We start from the raw sequence: 13,439 nt of genomic DNA on the forward strand, positions 1-13,439 counted from the left end.
CCCCCGCCTCCCCAATGTGTCCTACCACAGCCCCCGCCTCCCCAATGTGTCCTACCACAGCCCCCGCCTCCCCACTGTGTCCCACCACAGCCCCCGCCTCCCCACTGTGCTCCACACTGCACTATTCCCACTACTCTCCTTTAATACATCAAGTAGTTGGTTGTCTTTTAATGACACTGAGACAGAGTGTGGGAACACTTCACAGTGAAACAACCATTTTAAACAACAAAATAAAACACTTTGAACCTACAGAAATAGATGCTAAGTGCAATTAAAAACAATTTATTTTCCAGTTGAAGAAGCTGCATGTATTTATCCCAACCCTTCACAGTACATTGCATCACCCTGAAGGCTAGTATGACTCCTACAAACCAAAGCAATTTCCTGTAGAATCTGCAGCTAGTCCTCAGACCCCATTAGAATTCTGACAATGGTCCTTATGTTGTCTTTCTGGAAAAAATCCCAGTTCAAAGCCACGCATTTCAGCACAACTCCTCTCCTTAGCCTTGTCAACGTTTCAGCATCTCTTCCACCTGTCAGCCTGTGAGATGACCAACAAGTTGTCATGTCATATCAATGTTTCTCAATCTTGGTTTGTCTAATGTCATTATATAAGTGGTAACAAAGATAGACAGGGGCTATATTATAAGAAATTCGGTTTATGAAGATTCTAAGACACGCCTCTTTTCTGCACCATGGGAGACAGTCCTAAAGTGTGTAAAACTGTGTTCTTAACAGATGCCACTGCCGATGACTCTCAAGAGGCTGGAGAAGACACTACAGATCTTACCCTGCCCCTCCTTCTATGCTGTGTGAGGGCACCACTCTAAGAGCTTGGGGTAGGCTTACCTGGCAGAGAACAAGGAAGATACACAAGGGCCTCCAGCCACAGCCATGTCATCGAGCATCCTTTAGCCCTGGCTGATGTGTCACTGAACCAGAACAGACTCTGAGCCCAGGCACAGCGAACTAACCTATAGAAAACATGATGTACCAAAAGCTTGGGATAACTGTTCCATACAATATATAAATACAGTAACGCACCACAGAAAGGACAAAAGAATTATCATCTAAGAACATAAAATATCAAGACAAAACTCAAGAGTTATTCTTAACAAAAATGCTTATTTAACTAGAAATACAAAGAGACTTCCTTCTCTTCGTAAATGGCAACTTTCGTGGGTAAAGTCACCCTGCGTACTACAGAAAACACTCAACAGCACAGTATCAGGGCTGAGGAAAGGCAAACATGTCAGCTCTCACCACTGTTTCCAGCTAAAAGTCCTGGGGAACAAGGCATGGGGAAACAACAATAAAAAACACCTAACCAAATCATCAAACTAAACCACCACCCAAACTAACCAAAGAGTAAAACAACCCCACTCTGAAATCATAACTATGTGCTCCAAGGATTTCAAAAGCCCACAGCACACTTTTGAGAATAAATGGGGCTACCAGGAGTACACGCTGATAAGGCCAATCCATAAAAACCAACAACATTGTACACAAAAATGAAAAAACAAACCATTTTCATTCACAACAGCTAAAAGACCCATCAAATATTAAGAAAATAGTCAAAAAGATTTCCAGCATTGTTCACATTACAAACTGTAAAAAAGGGCTGGAGATATGGCTCAGTGGTGAAGTGCCCATACTGCTCTTGTAGAGGACCCAAGTTCAGTGCCCAGCACCCATAGCACTCAGCTTACAACCACCTGTGACTCCAGCTCCAGGGCTTCTAGTCTAGTCTCAGTGGGCATCTACACGATCTATAGTCAGTGTTTCTGTCTCTGTCTCTGTCTCTCTGTCTCTCTCTCTCCTCTCTCAAAAACAAACAAAACCTATAAACCAGTACAGAGAAAATGCTTAAGATATGGGAGGCGTACATATTCAGGGACAAAAGACTCAATGGGAACAACATTGACTCAAGTGCTATTAAATGGAAAATGATAAAAGCTCACAGAATGAGAGACAAATTGACAAATTCACAACAACAGAAGGTTTTAACCCATTCTCTCTGTTAAAATGCCAACAAAGGAAAACAGAGAAGATGAATGTGAAAGAAAAAGAAAACAAATTCTAATCGCAGGCCATGCCCCAGCAGCTAAGAGCACAGAAGCTTTGCCAAGAAACCCAGAATGCTTGCTGAGATGGACCACATGATGGGAGAGACTGCAGATCACACTGGATCCAAAGGATGAGTTATGGAAAATATGTTCTCCTGTTTTACAAGAATTTTGTCAGTAATCCAATAAAAAATTAAGTTATTTCTATGTCTGAGATTGAGAACCACATATTTAAATGACACTTGTATCAAAGATAAAGCCAATAATAAATCAGAAAATACTTAGAACTGAATGGCAATAAGATAACAAAATACAAAAATGTACTGAGCTGGAAGAGAGATGGCATAGTGCTCTCGCAGAGGACATTGGTTTAGTTCCCAGTACCCATGGCAGGCAGCTCATAGGGATCTGACACCTCTGGCCTCTGCAGAGCCTGCAGTCATATATACATACCTGGCTCCCTCCCCAGTAATAAAAATAAATTAAAAAGAAAAGCCTTGCTAGTTAAGGTTTAACTTGTAAGGTGTGTGTCTTAGGGTCATTACTGCTGTAATGAAACACCAATCAAAAAGTTGTAGAGGAAAGGATTAGGTTTGTCACTAAAGAGTCAAGACAGAAACTCTAAACAGGGCAGGAACCTGGAGGCAGGAAATAATGCAGGGGTGCTGCTTTATGGCTCACGCAGTCTGGTTTCTTATAGAATCTGGACCACCATCCCACCCACGATGGACTGGGCCCTTCCCCCATCAATCACGAATTAGGAAAATGCTCTACAGGCCTGCCTAGAGCCCAATCTCATGGAGGCATTTTCTCAACTGGGTCCTCTCCTCTCAGATGACTCCAGCCTGGATCAAGTTGACATACAATTAGCCAGCAGAATATGGAACAAGAGACTGAATATTGCCTGGCGGTGGTGGTGGTGCACACTTTTAATCCCAGCACTTGGGATGCAGAGACAGGCAGATGTCTGTGAGTTCGAGGTCAGCCTGGTCTACAAGAGCTAGTTTCAGGACAGGCTCCAAAACTACGGAGAAACCCTGTCTCGAAAAAAACAAAAGAGTTAAAATCATTAAAGAATGCAATCTACCAAAACCAGAGCCAGAAGTAACAGATTAATTTGCATATGAACAATCTTAGAACTATGAACGTAATTCACTCCTCAATTAACTCTATTACACAAGCAGTGCTTGAAGCTCAGATGGAAACACTGACAAATTTTACTAATAATTTGAGGAATTAGGAGTGCTTCATGCAAGCAGGGTTACTGAATAATCACAACTTTGATACAAACCTGATAAGTGTTTGTTCCAAAAGGAGATGACATCACAGTCTCACTTGTGTATACACACAAATCCAGCAAGTGACAGGCAAGTGAAGTCAAATGTGATGCTTAGGACAATCAGCTTAAAAGGAACTGGATACCTAGGAGACAAGCCTCTGGACAAGATGGGAGGAGTTTGCAGACAGGGTTAGCTGATGGGGGTGACAAACACAAAGTAGAAGTGCCCCAGCAGCAGCACTGTGGCTCTGCCTCTGTGACTTCCCTATCACAGACTACAGCTCCTCAAATGACAAGATGAGATAAACTCTTCCTCACTATGTTGTCTCTTGTCAGGGATGCTGTAATGTCAACAGAGAAGGGAATAAAAAAGGTACTGAGTAATGGGTTTGCTGTTGTGATAAATTTGATAACATGATTTGTAGGCTCTGGAGACTATCAGCAGGAGGAAAGGGAGTCTGCAGCTGTGTGCCACAGAAGCTGTGCAGAGCCTACTGGGTGTCTAGTAGACCAGAGTACAGACAGTCATGCAAACAGTGACAGGCTAGCTCATGAAATTTCAGAGAGCAACTGGGAACTGAGCTAAAGGCCATTAAAGATATATTTTGGCTATATTCTGGTTGGGTCCTGAGAATCTTATTGAGGCTGAATTTGAAAATAATGGACTAATTTCAAGACAAGGGAACATTCAGGATGTGGCATGACAACTTCTTGGTGCTCTTACTCAGATTGGGGGGTGGGGGGACAGGCAGGGAGTGAGAACAGAGACATGAAAAACACAAAGTTCAGTAAGGAAAGGAGTGTTGCTGACAAGGAGGTACTGAGCCAGCTGAAGATATGAGGCTAGCCTTGACTACACACAGACACAGACAGACATTCAGACAGACATATGGCCAGACAGACAGACAGACACACACAGACACACACAAGCCCAAAGTAAGAATGTCTAAAGGGGTTTTCTCTTAGAAAATAAGAAGTGTCCCCCAGGGTCAGTAGACAAGAGACTAAAGCAACTGTAGTTCAAGGAAGCAAGACTATATTTGATGTCAGTGTTTTAAGACTATGGGGGACCATGGAATCCTCTACCAAAGTTCCAGAAAGCCACCAAGGCCAGATGTGTCACAGCGTCAGTTGTGACGGTAAGGCCTAAAGTTGCAATGGATTCTAAGATATTAACAGACAACAGACCATCCACAGAGGAAAGGTGCAGGTTACAGTGTGAAGTTGGCCAAATAGAGAGGCTATGTGTATTATAGGCAGCAGATTGGTAGAAGTGGTGCTAACCAAGTCCTTTGGAGTCGATATTATTTTGTTATGGGCTTCAGAATTTGGTGTTTATAATGCTAGGTCTGGATTTTGGTCTGGATTTGCTTTGACCTGGCCCTTCCTTGCTATGCTCCCATTCCCAGCTTTTGGAATTATAACTATTTACTTTATGCCACTGGATATTGGAACTATGTAACTTGGTTTTATTTTTTAGGAGCTCTCAATTAAGAAATTGCCCTGACTTTAAGAAACTTAGACCCTTAGCATTGTTGGGACTATTAATGATTATGAGACCGTGAAAAGCTAGACTGGATACACTCTGCACCTGAGATGCCCATGAGTCTATGGGAAGAGGGTGGAATGTTATAGCTTAAAGGTACTATGCTTGGGTATCAAGTTGTCCAGGGGTGGGCTTGTGATGGTTAATACTGTCAACTTGACAGACAGACACAAGCCTATGGGCGTAGCTATGAGGAGCTTTTAGATTGGATTACCTGAGGATGGAAAATCATGAAGGGGTCCCAGACTGAAGAAAAGGGAAAAAGGGAAAGTGAGAAGGCCACCAGCTCTCTCCTTCCTGACTGTAGTAGATGCAGTGTGATCAGCTGTTCTAAACTGCTGCTATGACTCCTCCATCATCTCGGACCATATCAACTTAAACAGCTAAAACCAACTCTTCCTCCCTTAAGATGTTTCTTGACAGAGATTCTGTTAACAGTGGTGGCCGCCAGCCTCCTAATACAGAGACCCTCTACATAGTCATGCTGTGCTGACCTCAACTATAAAATTAATTGTTGATAGTACTATTATGAATTATAATGTAAACATTTTTGGAGATAGATGTTTGTCAAAGGGGTTGTGACCCACAGGTTGAGAACCACTGTGTTAGAGCAAGGAAAGCAACTAAGACACCAGTGACATATAAAAACTGCATGGATGAATCCTATAAAAATTCAAAGAGCTGGAGAGTGTTGGCACATGCCTTTAATCCCAGCACTTGGGAGGCAGAGGCAGGTGGATTTCTGTGAGTTCAAGGACAGCCTGGTCTACAAAATGAGTTGCAGGATAGCCTGTTACACAAAGAAACCCTGCATCAAAAGAATCAAGCCAAATCAAACCACAAAATCTAACAAGATATTACATATCATGTGGTCAGCCTCGTAGAGATAGAAAAACATGTTCACAAAGTCAATACTACCAAACTAATAAGATCCTAGCGAACAACATCTTCTTTGAACAATGTGGTAAGGATGTGCACAGAAAAATCCTCTAGTGGACGACCTATCGCATGGCAGCTCAGTGAACGCCCAGCACCATCACAGCGCTGTCAGAGTACTCAGTTACTACTCATTCTCATCGACACTGTTAAGGAAATCCGCTGAAACCAACAAAAACAGAAATAACAAGTCAAAGGCTTAGGAGTTACTATAACAAAGCCCCACTCCCCAGATGGCAGAAAAATGTGCACAGAAAACACAAAAAATGTCCATATGGAAGTGAATTCATAAGCAAATTCAGGAAGGTCATTGGAGAGAAGCTCAAAACCCAAGATGTTGTTATGTGTGGGGGTACATGCCTTTCTCACAGCACTTTGGAGGCTAAGGTAAGATGTTTCCAAGCTCAAGGTTACACACCAAACCCCACCACACCAAAGAAGACGACAACAACAACAACAAGAAGCCATAAACTTTGAATCAGCTACCACTTTCACAGCAAAATAGTGCATTAAAAACATCAACCCCCTTGAAATAACTCTAATGACAGATGTGCAAATCCACTACAGAGAAAACAGAGAGAGACTACAAAAGCCCAGGGAACGGAAGGATAATCCATATTCATAAGCTACAGCGTTTAGTATTACCATGTCATTTCTCTCTAAATGGATCTGTAAATTCAATGGAAGGCTAGTCAAAAACCACAGTAAGGGTCATCATGTTGGTGTGTGCAAAAACAGATGATATGATTGCTAACATTTATATGGAAATGTAACAGACCCAAAGCAGCCAAGACATTCTTGAATCACAGAACATTCAACTAACACTGGACATTGCAACTTTTTATGAAGATTAAAAAGAAAAAAGAGGGATTGTACTATTGGCACAAGGATGGAGAACGGAAAAGATGAATGACATCTATAAAAGATCACTACTGCACAACAAGCTCACTGCAGTCCCTTGAAAACAAAGCACAAAAGCTACAGAAGGTGCTTATAGGCACCTACAAAGCATGCAAAGCCATGCTATTGTCTGAACACAAACTGTGATTCAGAGACTGTAACCCTAGGCAACAACCGTTTTCATCTTCATTATTGTATAGGAGGTAGTCAGACAAGATGGCAGTGGAAATAAAATGGAATTGTAGACACAGGAAAAGGCAGCAAGATGGCAAATTTAAACCAAACCACACTGACAGCTACCGTACATTTAGGGTATAAACTAGTACCACAGCATTCCTGACAAGGATTAAAATGTAGACAGCATGATTCCACCCTAATTTTACATGTGGTTAGTAGCAACTTTACTACATAGCTACTATAGGTCTAAACACTCAGAGTAAAAGGGGGCACTCCATGAAGCCATAAAGGCTAAGTTCAAGTTAGCAGAATGCATATAAATATGAGCAAAATTACTTGAATGAAACTTGTAAGATGCTTGCTTGAAATACCTACCTATCAACAGGGATATGCAAACAGAATGCAGGGAGCCTAAATTATACCCAAGCAGATTCAGACCAAGCATTCTTATTGGGCATGGAGGTGAGGGTGGGGTTGAGGTGCATATCAAGAAAACATGGTACACACAGACACTCAGAACAAAGACTTCACAACACTCTAAGCAAAAAATAAAGGTTACCATCATTCAGAGTTCAAATACTACTTTCAGTGCAGGCAACAGAAGAAGGGCCATACAAACACCACTATTAATAAGCGCGTCTTTGCTAACATCCATTCATCCAACACCTCACACAATAGTAAACACACAACCTTTTCTAGGATAGAGGAGGTTCTAGGCCAAAAAGAGGAAATACATATGTATATCCTAATAAAATCAAAATCAATTTCTTATTAACTCTGGGTAGAGAAGGCATCCATAGTCTGTAGCAGGAGCAGCCATTGAGTTTAACTATACAAAGGCCAGATGAGTCCCTTTTGCTACAAGGTAAGGGAGACAAAGGGCCTGGCTGTCTACACCTCAATGGTGGGCCCTAACTTTATTGCACCTATCTCCTTGGTGTAGTAAGGAAGTAGAAGAAAAAGCAAATGTGTGTGAACCAGAAAGGCAGAAGTGCCTGACCACAGTGACTAACTGTGTACCAGAGAAAAGCCCAAGGAATTCTCAGAAAAGTTGCCTTAGCTAACTCAATTAGGCAAAGCCACAGCAATTTGTGTCTACATGTTACAGCATGCAATTAAAATGAAGACTATCTATAGTAGCAAACCGAAGCTGGAAGATTATGAGTTTTAGGACAGCTTAGGATACACATCAAGACCTTGTTCCCAAACCAACAAAGAATCCCAAAGCAAAGGAAACAAAAGCCACGAAGCATTTTGAGATAAACTCAGTAAAATATATACAAGGCATGTAATGTACAGTGACAACTAAAAATGCTAACAGGAAGAAAAGGAGACAGAGAGAACAGGACTAGAAAGTCAAAATCAGCTTTGACTACAAGGTGAATTTAAGGGGTGTGTGTGTGTGTGTGTTGAGAGAGAGAGGGTGAGCGCACGGAAGATGTAGAGTGCATACACTCTGAGACCTAAGAACAGAGGAATCATCATGTTCATGGTCAGAGCAGAAAAAATACTATTAGAACAAATACTATCAATTCCCCCAAACTAGTCAGAAGGTTCCCAGTCAGATTTTCAGTAGATGCTCAAAGAATTAGGCATTGTGTCCCTAAAAATCTATACATGTATCCAAAGTGCCTACAAGAACAAAACAAATTTGAAAAGTAATACAATTCCGTAACCGCCACATTTCCAAAACTGGAACCAACCCCCATCCCATCAGCCCATTTCTGACAAAGGTGCAAAGGCGTGAACAGATGCTGAGCTCCCTGCAGCCAATGCCCAGAGCGACCATGGGTAAAGTACTACCTCACACAGCAAGCACAGTAAGACAAACAGACCACAGGTCAATCTTAGAACAAAGTTACGGAAATTCTAGATCAAGGGCTGGGCGGCACACATTTTAATCTCAGTAATAAATGTGTGCAGAAGCAGTGGATCTCTGAGTTCTAGGTCAGCCAGGGATACCTATCAAGACTGTCTTAAAACACAGAAACAAAACTAAAACTAAAAATCAAAATCTAGAGCATAGGAGAAAATCCTGGTCTTGGATATATAGGACACAAGCTGATGCCATGAATAGAACAGAAAGAAACTGTTCTTTTTTTTTTTTTTTTTTTTTTTTTTTTTTTTTCGAGACAGGGTTTCTCTGTGGCTTTGGAGCCTGTCTTGGAACTAGCTCTGTAGACCAGGCTGGCCTTGAACTCACAGAGATCCTCCTGCCTCTGCCTCCCAAGTGCTGGGATTAAAGGCGTGTGCCACCACCATATTACACAAGCTGTGGAGGGTCGGGGCATCCAAGCACCCAAGGGCTGCCGGTGGATGAGAATACTTCAAGATACTCACTAGAACTGAAGATGCACAGCTTTGTGATGCAGTGGTGTCACAGCAAGGGCTGTATGTGCCTGTGTGTGTGCCCCTGGCACGTTAAAGAATGTTCACCACAGAATTCTAAGTAACAGTCCTCAGTGAGAACACAGCATCCGGCACAAACCTCAACTGTGCTTTACATCCAACGGGAACTCCAGTGTACACACTGCTAGACTATTCTCACAATACTCAAAAGCAATGGGGTTATAGTTAGTTCCACTCACCTAAACTCTAAGCTTTACAGGTTTATTATGAAATAACGACTGCTAAGATGTTTACTGTACACCACGTGCCATTCTGCACCATGTTTATATGCTTTAACCCAATTCTCACAACCACCTCTATAAGGTATCACAGAGTACTCCCAATATGCAAATATAGGCACAAAGAGCTTACATAATTTAACAAGCCCACAATAACTAAGAACAGTGAGAGCTGGGAAATACGCAGCTGGCCTAGTGTGTGAGGGTGTGTATTTAAACATTCACCATGTTGTGGTTTCAATGACAGAATGTAATAGCAAAATGGAGGGAAGACAAATGTACAGGAGGTGGGAGGACAGCTAGGATCCACATTTTAAAGAGAAAATCAGTAGATAATGTCTAAAATTGGTGGTGGGAATGGGAGGAGGGGTGCAGTGTGTGTGTGCCTGTGAGGAACTGAAGGAGAGATCAGAAAATAGCTGCACACCATGGCAACAGTGGTTGCCTCTAAGAAATGGGTCTAAGTAGACAGGGCTGTAAGATGAACTTAAAAGCCCTAGGAAACCATTTTTTTCTGTAAAACTACTGCTCTTCCCCACTCCCCCCCACCCAGTCCTAGAGGAGCTTGTTATGTAGTCCAGGCTGGCCTGCAACTTCCCATCCTCCTGCCTTCACTTTCCTAGAGACCAAGCACACCGGGGATACAACTTACAGGATGCCTGCCTAGAACGCTGAGTCCTTCTGTTCAATCATAAAGCATTAAAAAAAAAAAAACCACAAAAAAACCAAGATATAGTAACAGCTGTGTGATTTATTGACTCCAATGTCTCTACAGCTCTTTGCTTCACACTTAACCTGCATTATTTTGAATCCTCCCAACAACAAGGGGGTGGTCCCACTAACCCTTACTTTGTTGAAGAAACAGATTATAGATTTAATTGCCATTGGCTAACTAACTGGCTAGCAAGTGGCAGAGCCACAATCCAGAGGTGGTCTGTGTTTCATTCTGAAGTCCTCCATGTCAAGTGACGCTGTGGAGGTTTGGATGAGAACCCTGGTGATTGGCTGGGAGGAGGAGGTGTGACTTTGGTATCTGAGGACCTGCTAGTCCTGCTCCCTCCCCAGGAAAAGAGGAACAGGGGTCCCCGCCTTCCAGCGGTTGCTTACAAGTACAGTCACAAGCACGCAGAGCTCCCAGGTATCTGTGGATCACCTATGGGCACAGGCTGCCTGGTGAGTACAATCTCTTCCAGGTTGGCTCTTAGGAGAGAATTTGGTGTTAACAGTGTGGGACCCACCCACCTGCCCACAGTGACGGCAACCTCTCTATTCCAGCACACCCAAGGGACACAATGAGCTTCCAAGGATTATTTAAGCTCATCACAGTGGTGACTCTAATGGGGTCCTCATCCTCCTGTGTTCCTTGAGGGATGGAATTATAGCATGTGGTTGATGTCTTACCAGCTACTGCCAACACTTAACAATACTTCCTATGCTAAACCAGTGAATCTTCAGTGACTCCTCATCAAACCCACAAAGCAGGTACGAGCCAGACAAATCCAACAGCAGCCTGGCCACTGGAGTGGAAATTCTCCCAGCCAGTGTTCACTGCGGACACTCACTGAGGTCCCAAGTCAAGTCTACAAACAAGAAGGTTCTCTTGAGGCCAAGGCTCTTCCCTATTCCATAACTCATTTGGGCCATCAGGGAAGAAGACACTGAGGAGCATGGGAGAGACATCCACTTCTTTAGGGAGCTAAGTCTAAACCATAGCTTTGGACCAGTGGCCAAGGAAAAGGCTAGGAAAAGCTCAAGTTGGGTCACATGACCCAGGTGAAAGGATGTTTTGGGAACAAAGAGGACACAATTTGAAGAAGCCCAAGGCTTACTTCAGCAGTAGGAGAGGCCAAGCAGTCCCAGTGAAAGAGGCAGCCTCGGGTGGAGGGAAGGAACCAGAGAAGACAAGGGACCTCATTCCATTACACCTGGTTTGCACCTATCATGGCGACTCACTCCCCGTATGTAAGGCTCCTTGCCTGATCTTTGTCTCAACAGCCTCGCTGGCCACTCTTCCTGGTCTTACTCTCTGTCCTGGCTCAATTCAGACCCTTTTCCACCTGGCTGGCCCTTCAAACTCCCAGGGCTGTGCAGATTACTTCTTGCCACCTCTCACTCCTACCAAGTGACATACTCCTCTGCAAACACAGTTTCTTAACTTCCTACAAAGTACAATCCACTCATCTTTCAGTATTTAAATGTCAGCGTTATTAAGTGCTTCCCATTTTCCATGGGACCCGCAGGAATCAGGCAACCATAGGCAGGTCAGGGCCTGCTTTGTGCTGACATTACAGAGATATGCTAAAGAATCATTTTCTACACAATGGTTACAGAACTTGCTTCTCTCTTAACCCACAGGGAAGCTATTTGATATGAACAGAGTATGTCCAAATCAGGATTCAGTAAATGTATTCTGAAAAGTACCAGGTTAGACATATGATGGCTCATCCCAGCACTCAGGAGAAGTTACTTTATTATTTCATTACTGTCACCAGTATTACACTGCTCAAGAGGGTTTGGAACTCATAATTTCACTGAACTCAAGATGACACGGGTTACACCAGCAACACATTTTTTTCCTTGAAATGACTTTTCACGCATTCTACGAAGTATATTAAATAAACTTGTTCTCTTACCCTATGGTAGGATTGATATTCGGATCAAAACTGTCTTCCACGAATCGCCATACGATGCTTGATTTACCCACACCAGTATCCTGAAAGAGAGTAAGATGTGTGACTGAGGAAAAGCTTGCTATTTGCAGATGCCCAAACCCACTTTGTGGCATAAAGTGGGGAATTATAGAAAAAGCACCCACATCTGTCGATTTTCTAAGTTGAGGGACACAAAGAAGGCTTTTGCAATGTGTCAGTGAAGTAATTTTACTTCAAACTGTATTACTGGGGCCAGGCCCAGTAGTGGATGCTTTTGATTCCAGCACTTGGGATGCAGAGGCAGGCAGATCTCTGTGGTACAAAGACTTCTTAGCCTACAAAGCGAATTCTGTGCCAGTCATGGCTACACAGTGGGAAACTTTTTAAAAAATATTTAAAAAGTACTAGGGAAGGGTTTTGTAGTTTTTAAGATTAAGAGACACTAGAACCTCTTGAAAGACCCAGGCTGGCCTGCCTAGTGGTACAGGCCTACAATCCCAGCAAATCTGGGAGGTTGAAGCGGGGGAGTTCCAGGTTCAAGGCTTGCAGAGGCTATGCAGAGACTTCAAGGATAGCCTCGGCAGCTCCTTAAGATCCTGCTGTAAAACAGAAACAAGCTAGGGATACACGAAGCTGGGTGGGACAGGCTGGCCTAGCATGTACAAAGTTTTAGGTTCAATAACGAGGATGCTCCTCCTCCCTCCACTAAGAAAAAGACCCCATGCTTCTGCTTCTTGAGTAAAGTGACGCCTCGAAGGCCTTTTCACATAAACCAGGAAACTCTGCGCTTCCAAGCTGGGCCTGAGTAATCCCGGATGAACCCTAGCCCCACCCTAGTAGAGGGGTAAAAAACGTCTAGTTATTGGAATTCTTTTCAGTCGGTCATTAAAACAGAAACTCAGGAAGGAGACCATCAGAAGGCTTCGGAATGGCCAAACAACCAACAGAGGACCGGAAGCTGAAGCTTCAAAGTCCTGGAAGCTTCCTGGTATGGACTCCTCCTTTCTCCACTAGGAGAGTAAACTTTTGAAAGTAACTCTTGCAGAAGTGTCAGAGACGTTCCAAGAGTTCAAAAGTATCCCACACTGCAGAAAGTAGGCCAAGGGCGCTCATAAAAACCTAAAGACCTGCTAGGGGGTTAACTTTGAGAGACGTGGCCAACTTCAAAGGTCCCTCGCAAAGTTGGAAGGAAACTACCCGCGGGCCGCTTCACTGTGGGATGGAAAAAGGACACCTCTCTGGGGCGCCGGGGACCAC

The 13,439-nt window shown here is 43.3% G+C and overlaps 1 protein-coding gene across 3 annotated transcripts in view; it reads right to left on the reverse strand.

Annotated features, from left to right (window-relative positions):
* Nucleotides 1-13,439, reverse strand: part of Rab22a (RAB22A, member RAS oncogene family) — a 48,233-nt gene that overhangs the window by 34,286 nt on the left and 508 nt on the right. For 2 of the 3 annotated variants that reach the window (XM_026787103.1, XM_005362798.3), the window contains exon 2: nt 12,165-12,244. In XM_026787103.1, coding sequence (XP_026642904.1) covers nt 12,165-12,244 — 80 coding nt within the window. Of the gene's footprint in view, nt 1-12,164; nt 12,245-13,439 lie in introns of those variants that run through there. The other variant, XM_026787104.1, reaches the window with a different exon arrangement.

The sequence above is a fragment of the Microtus ochrogaster genome, linkage group LG8 (genome assembly GCF_000317375.1).
Source record: "Microtus ochrogaster isolate Prairie Vole_2 linkage group LG8, MicOch1.0, whole genome shotgun sequence".
Classification (NCBI taxonomy): domain Eukaryota; kingdom Metazoa; phylum Chordata; class Mammalia; order Rodentia; family Cricetidae; genus Microtus; species Microtus ochrogaster.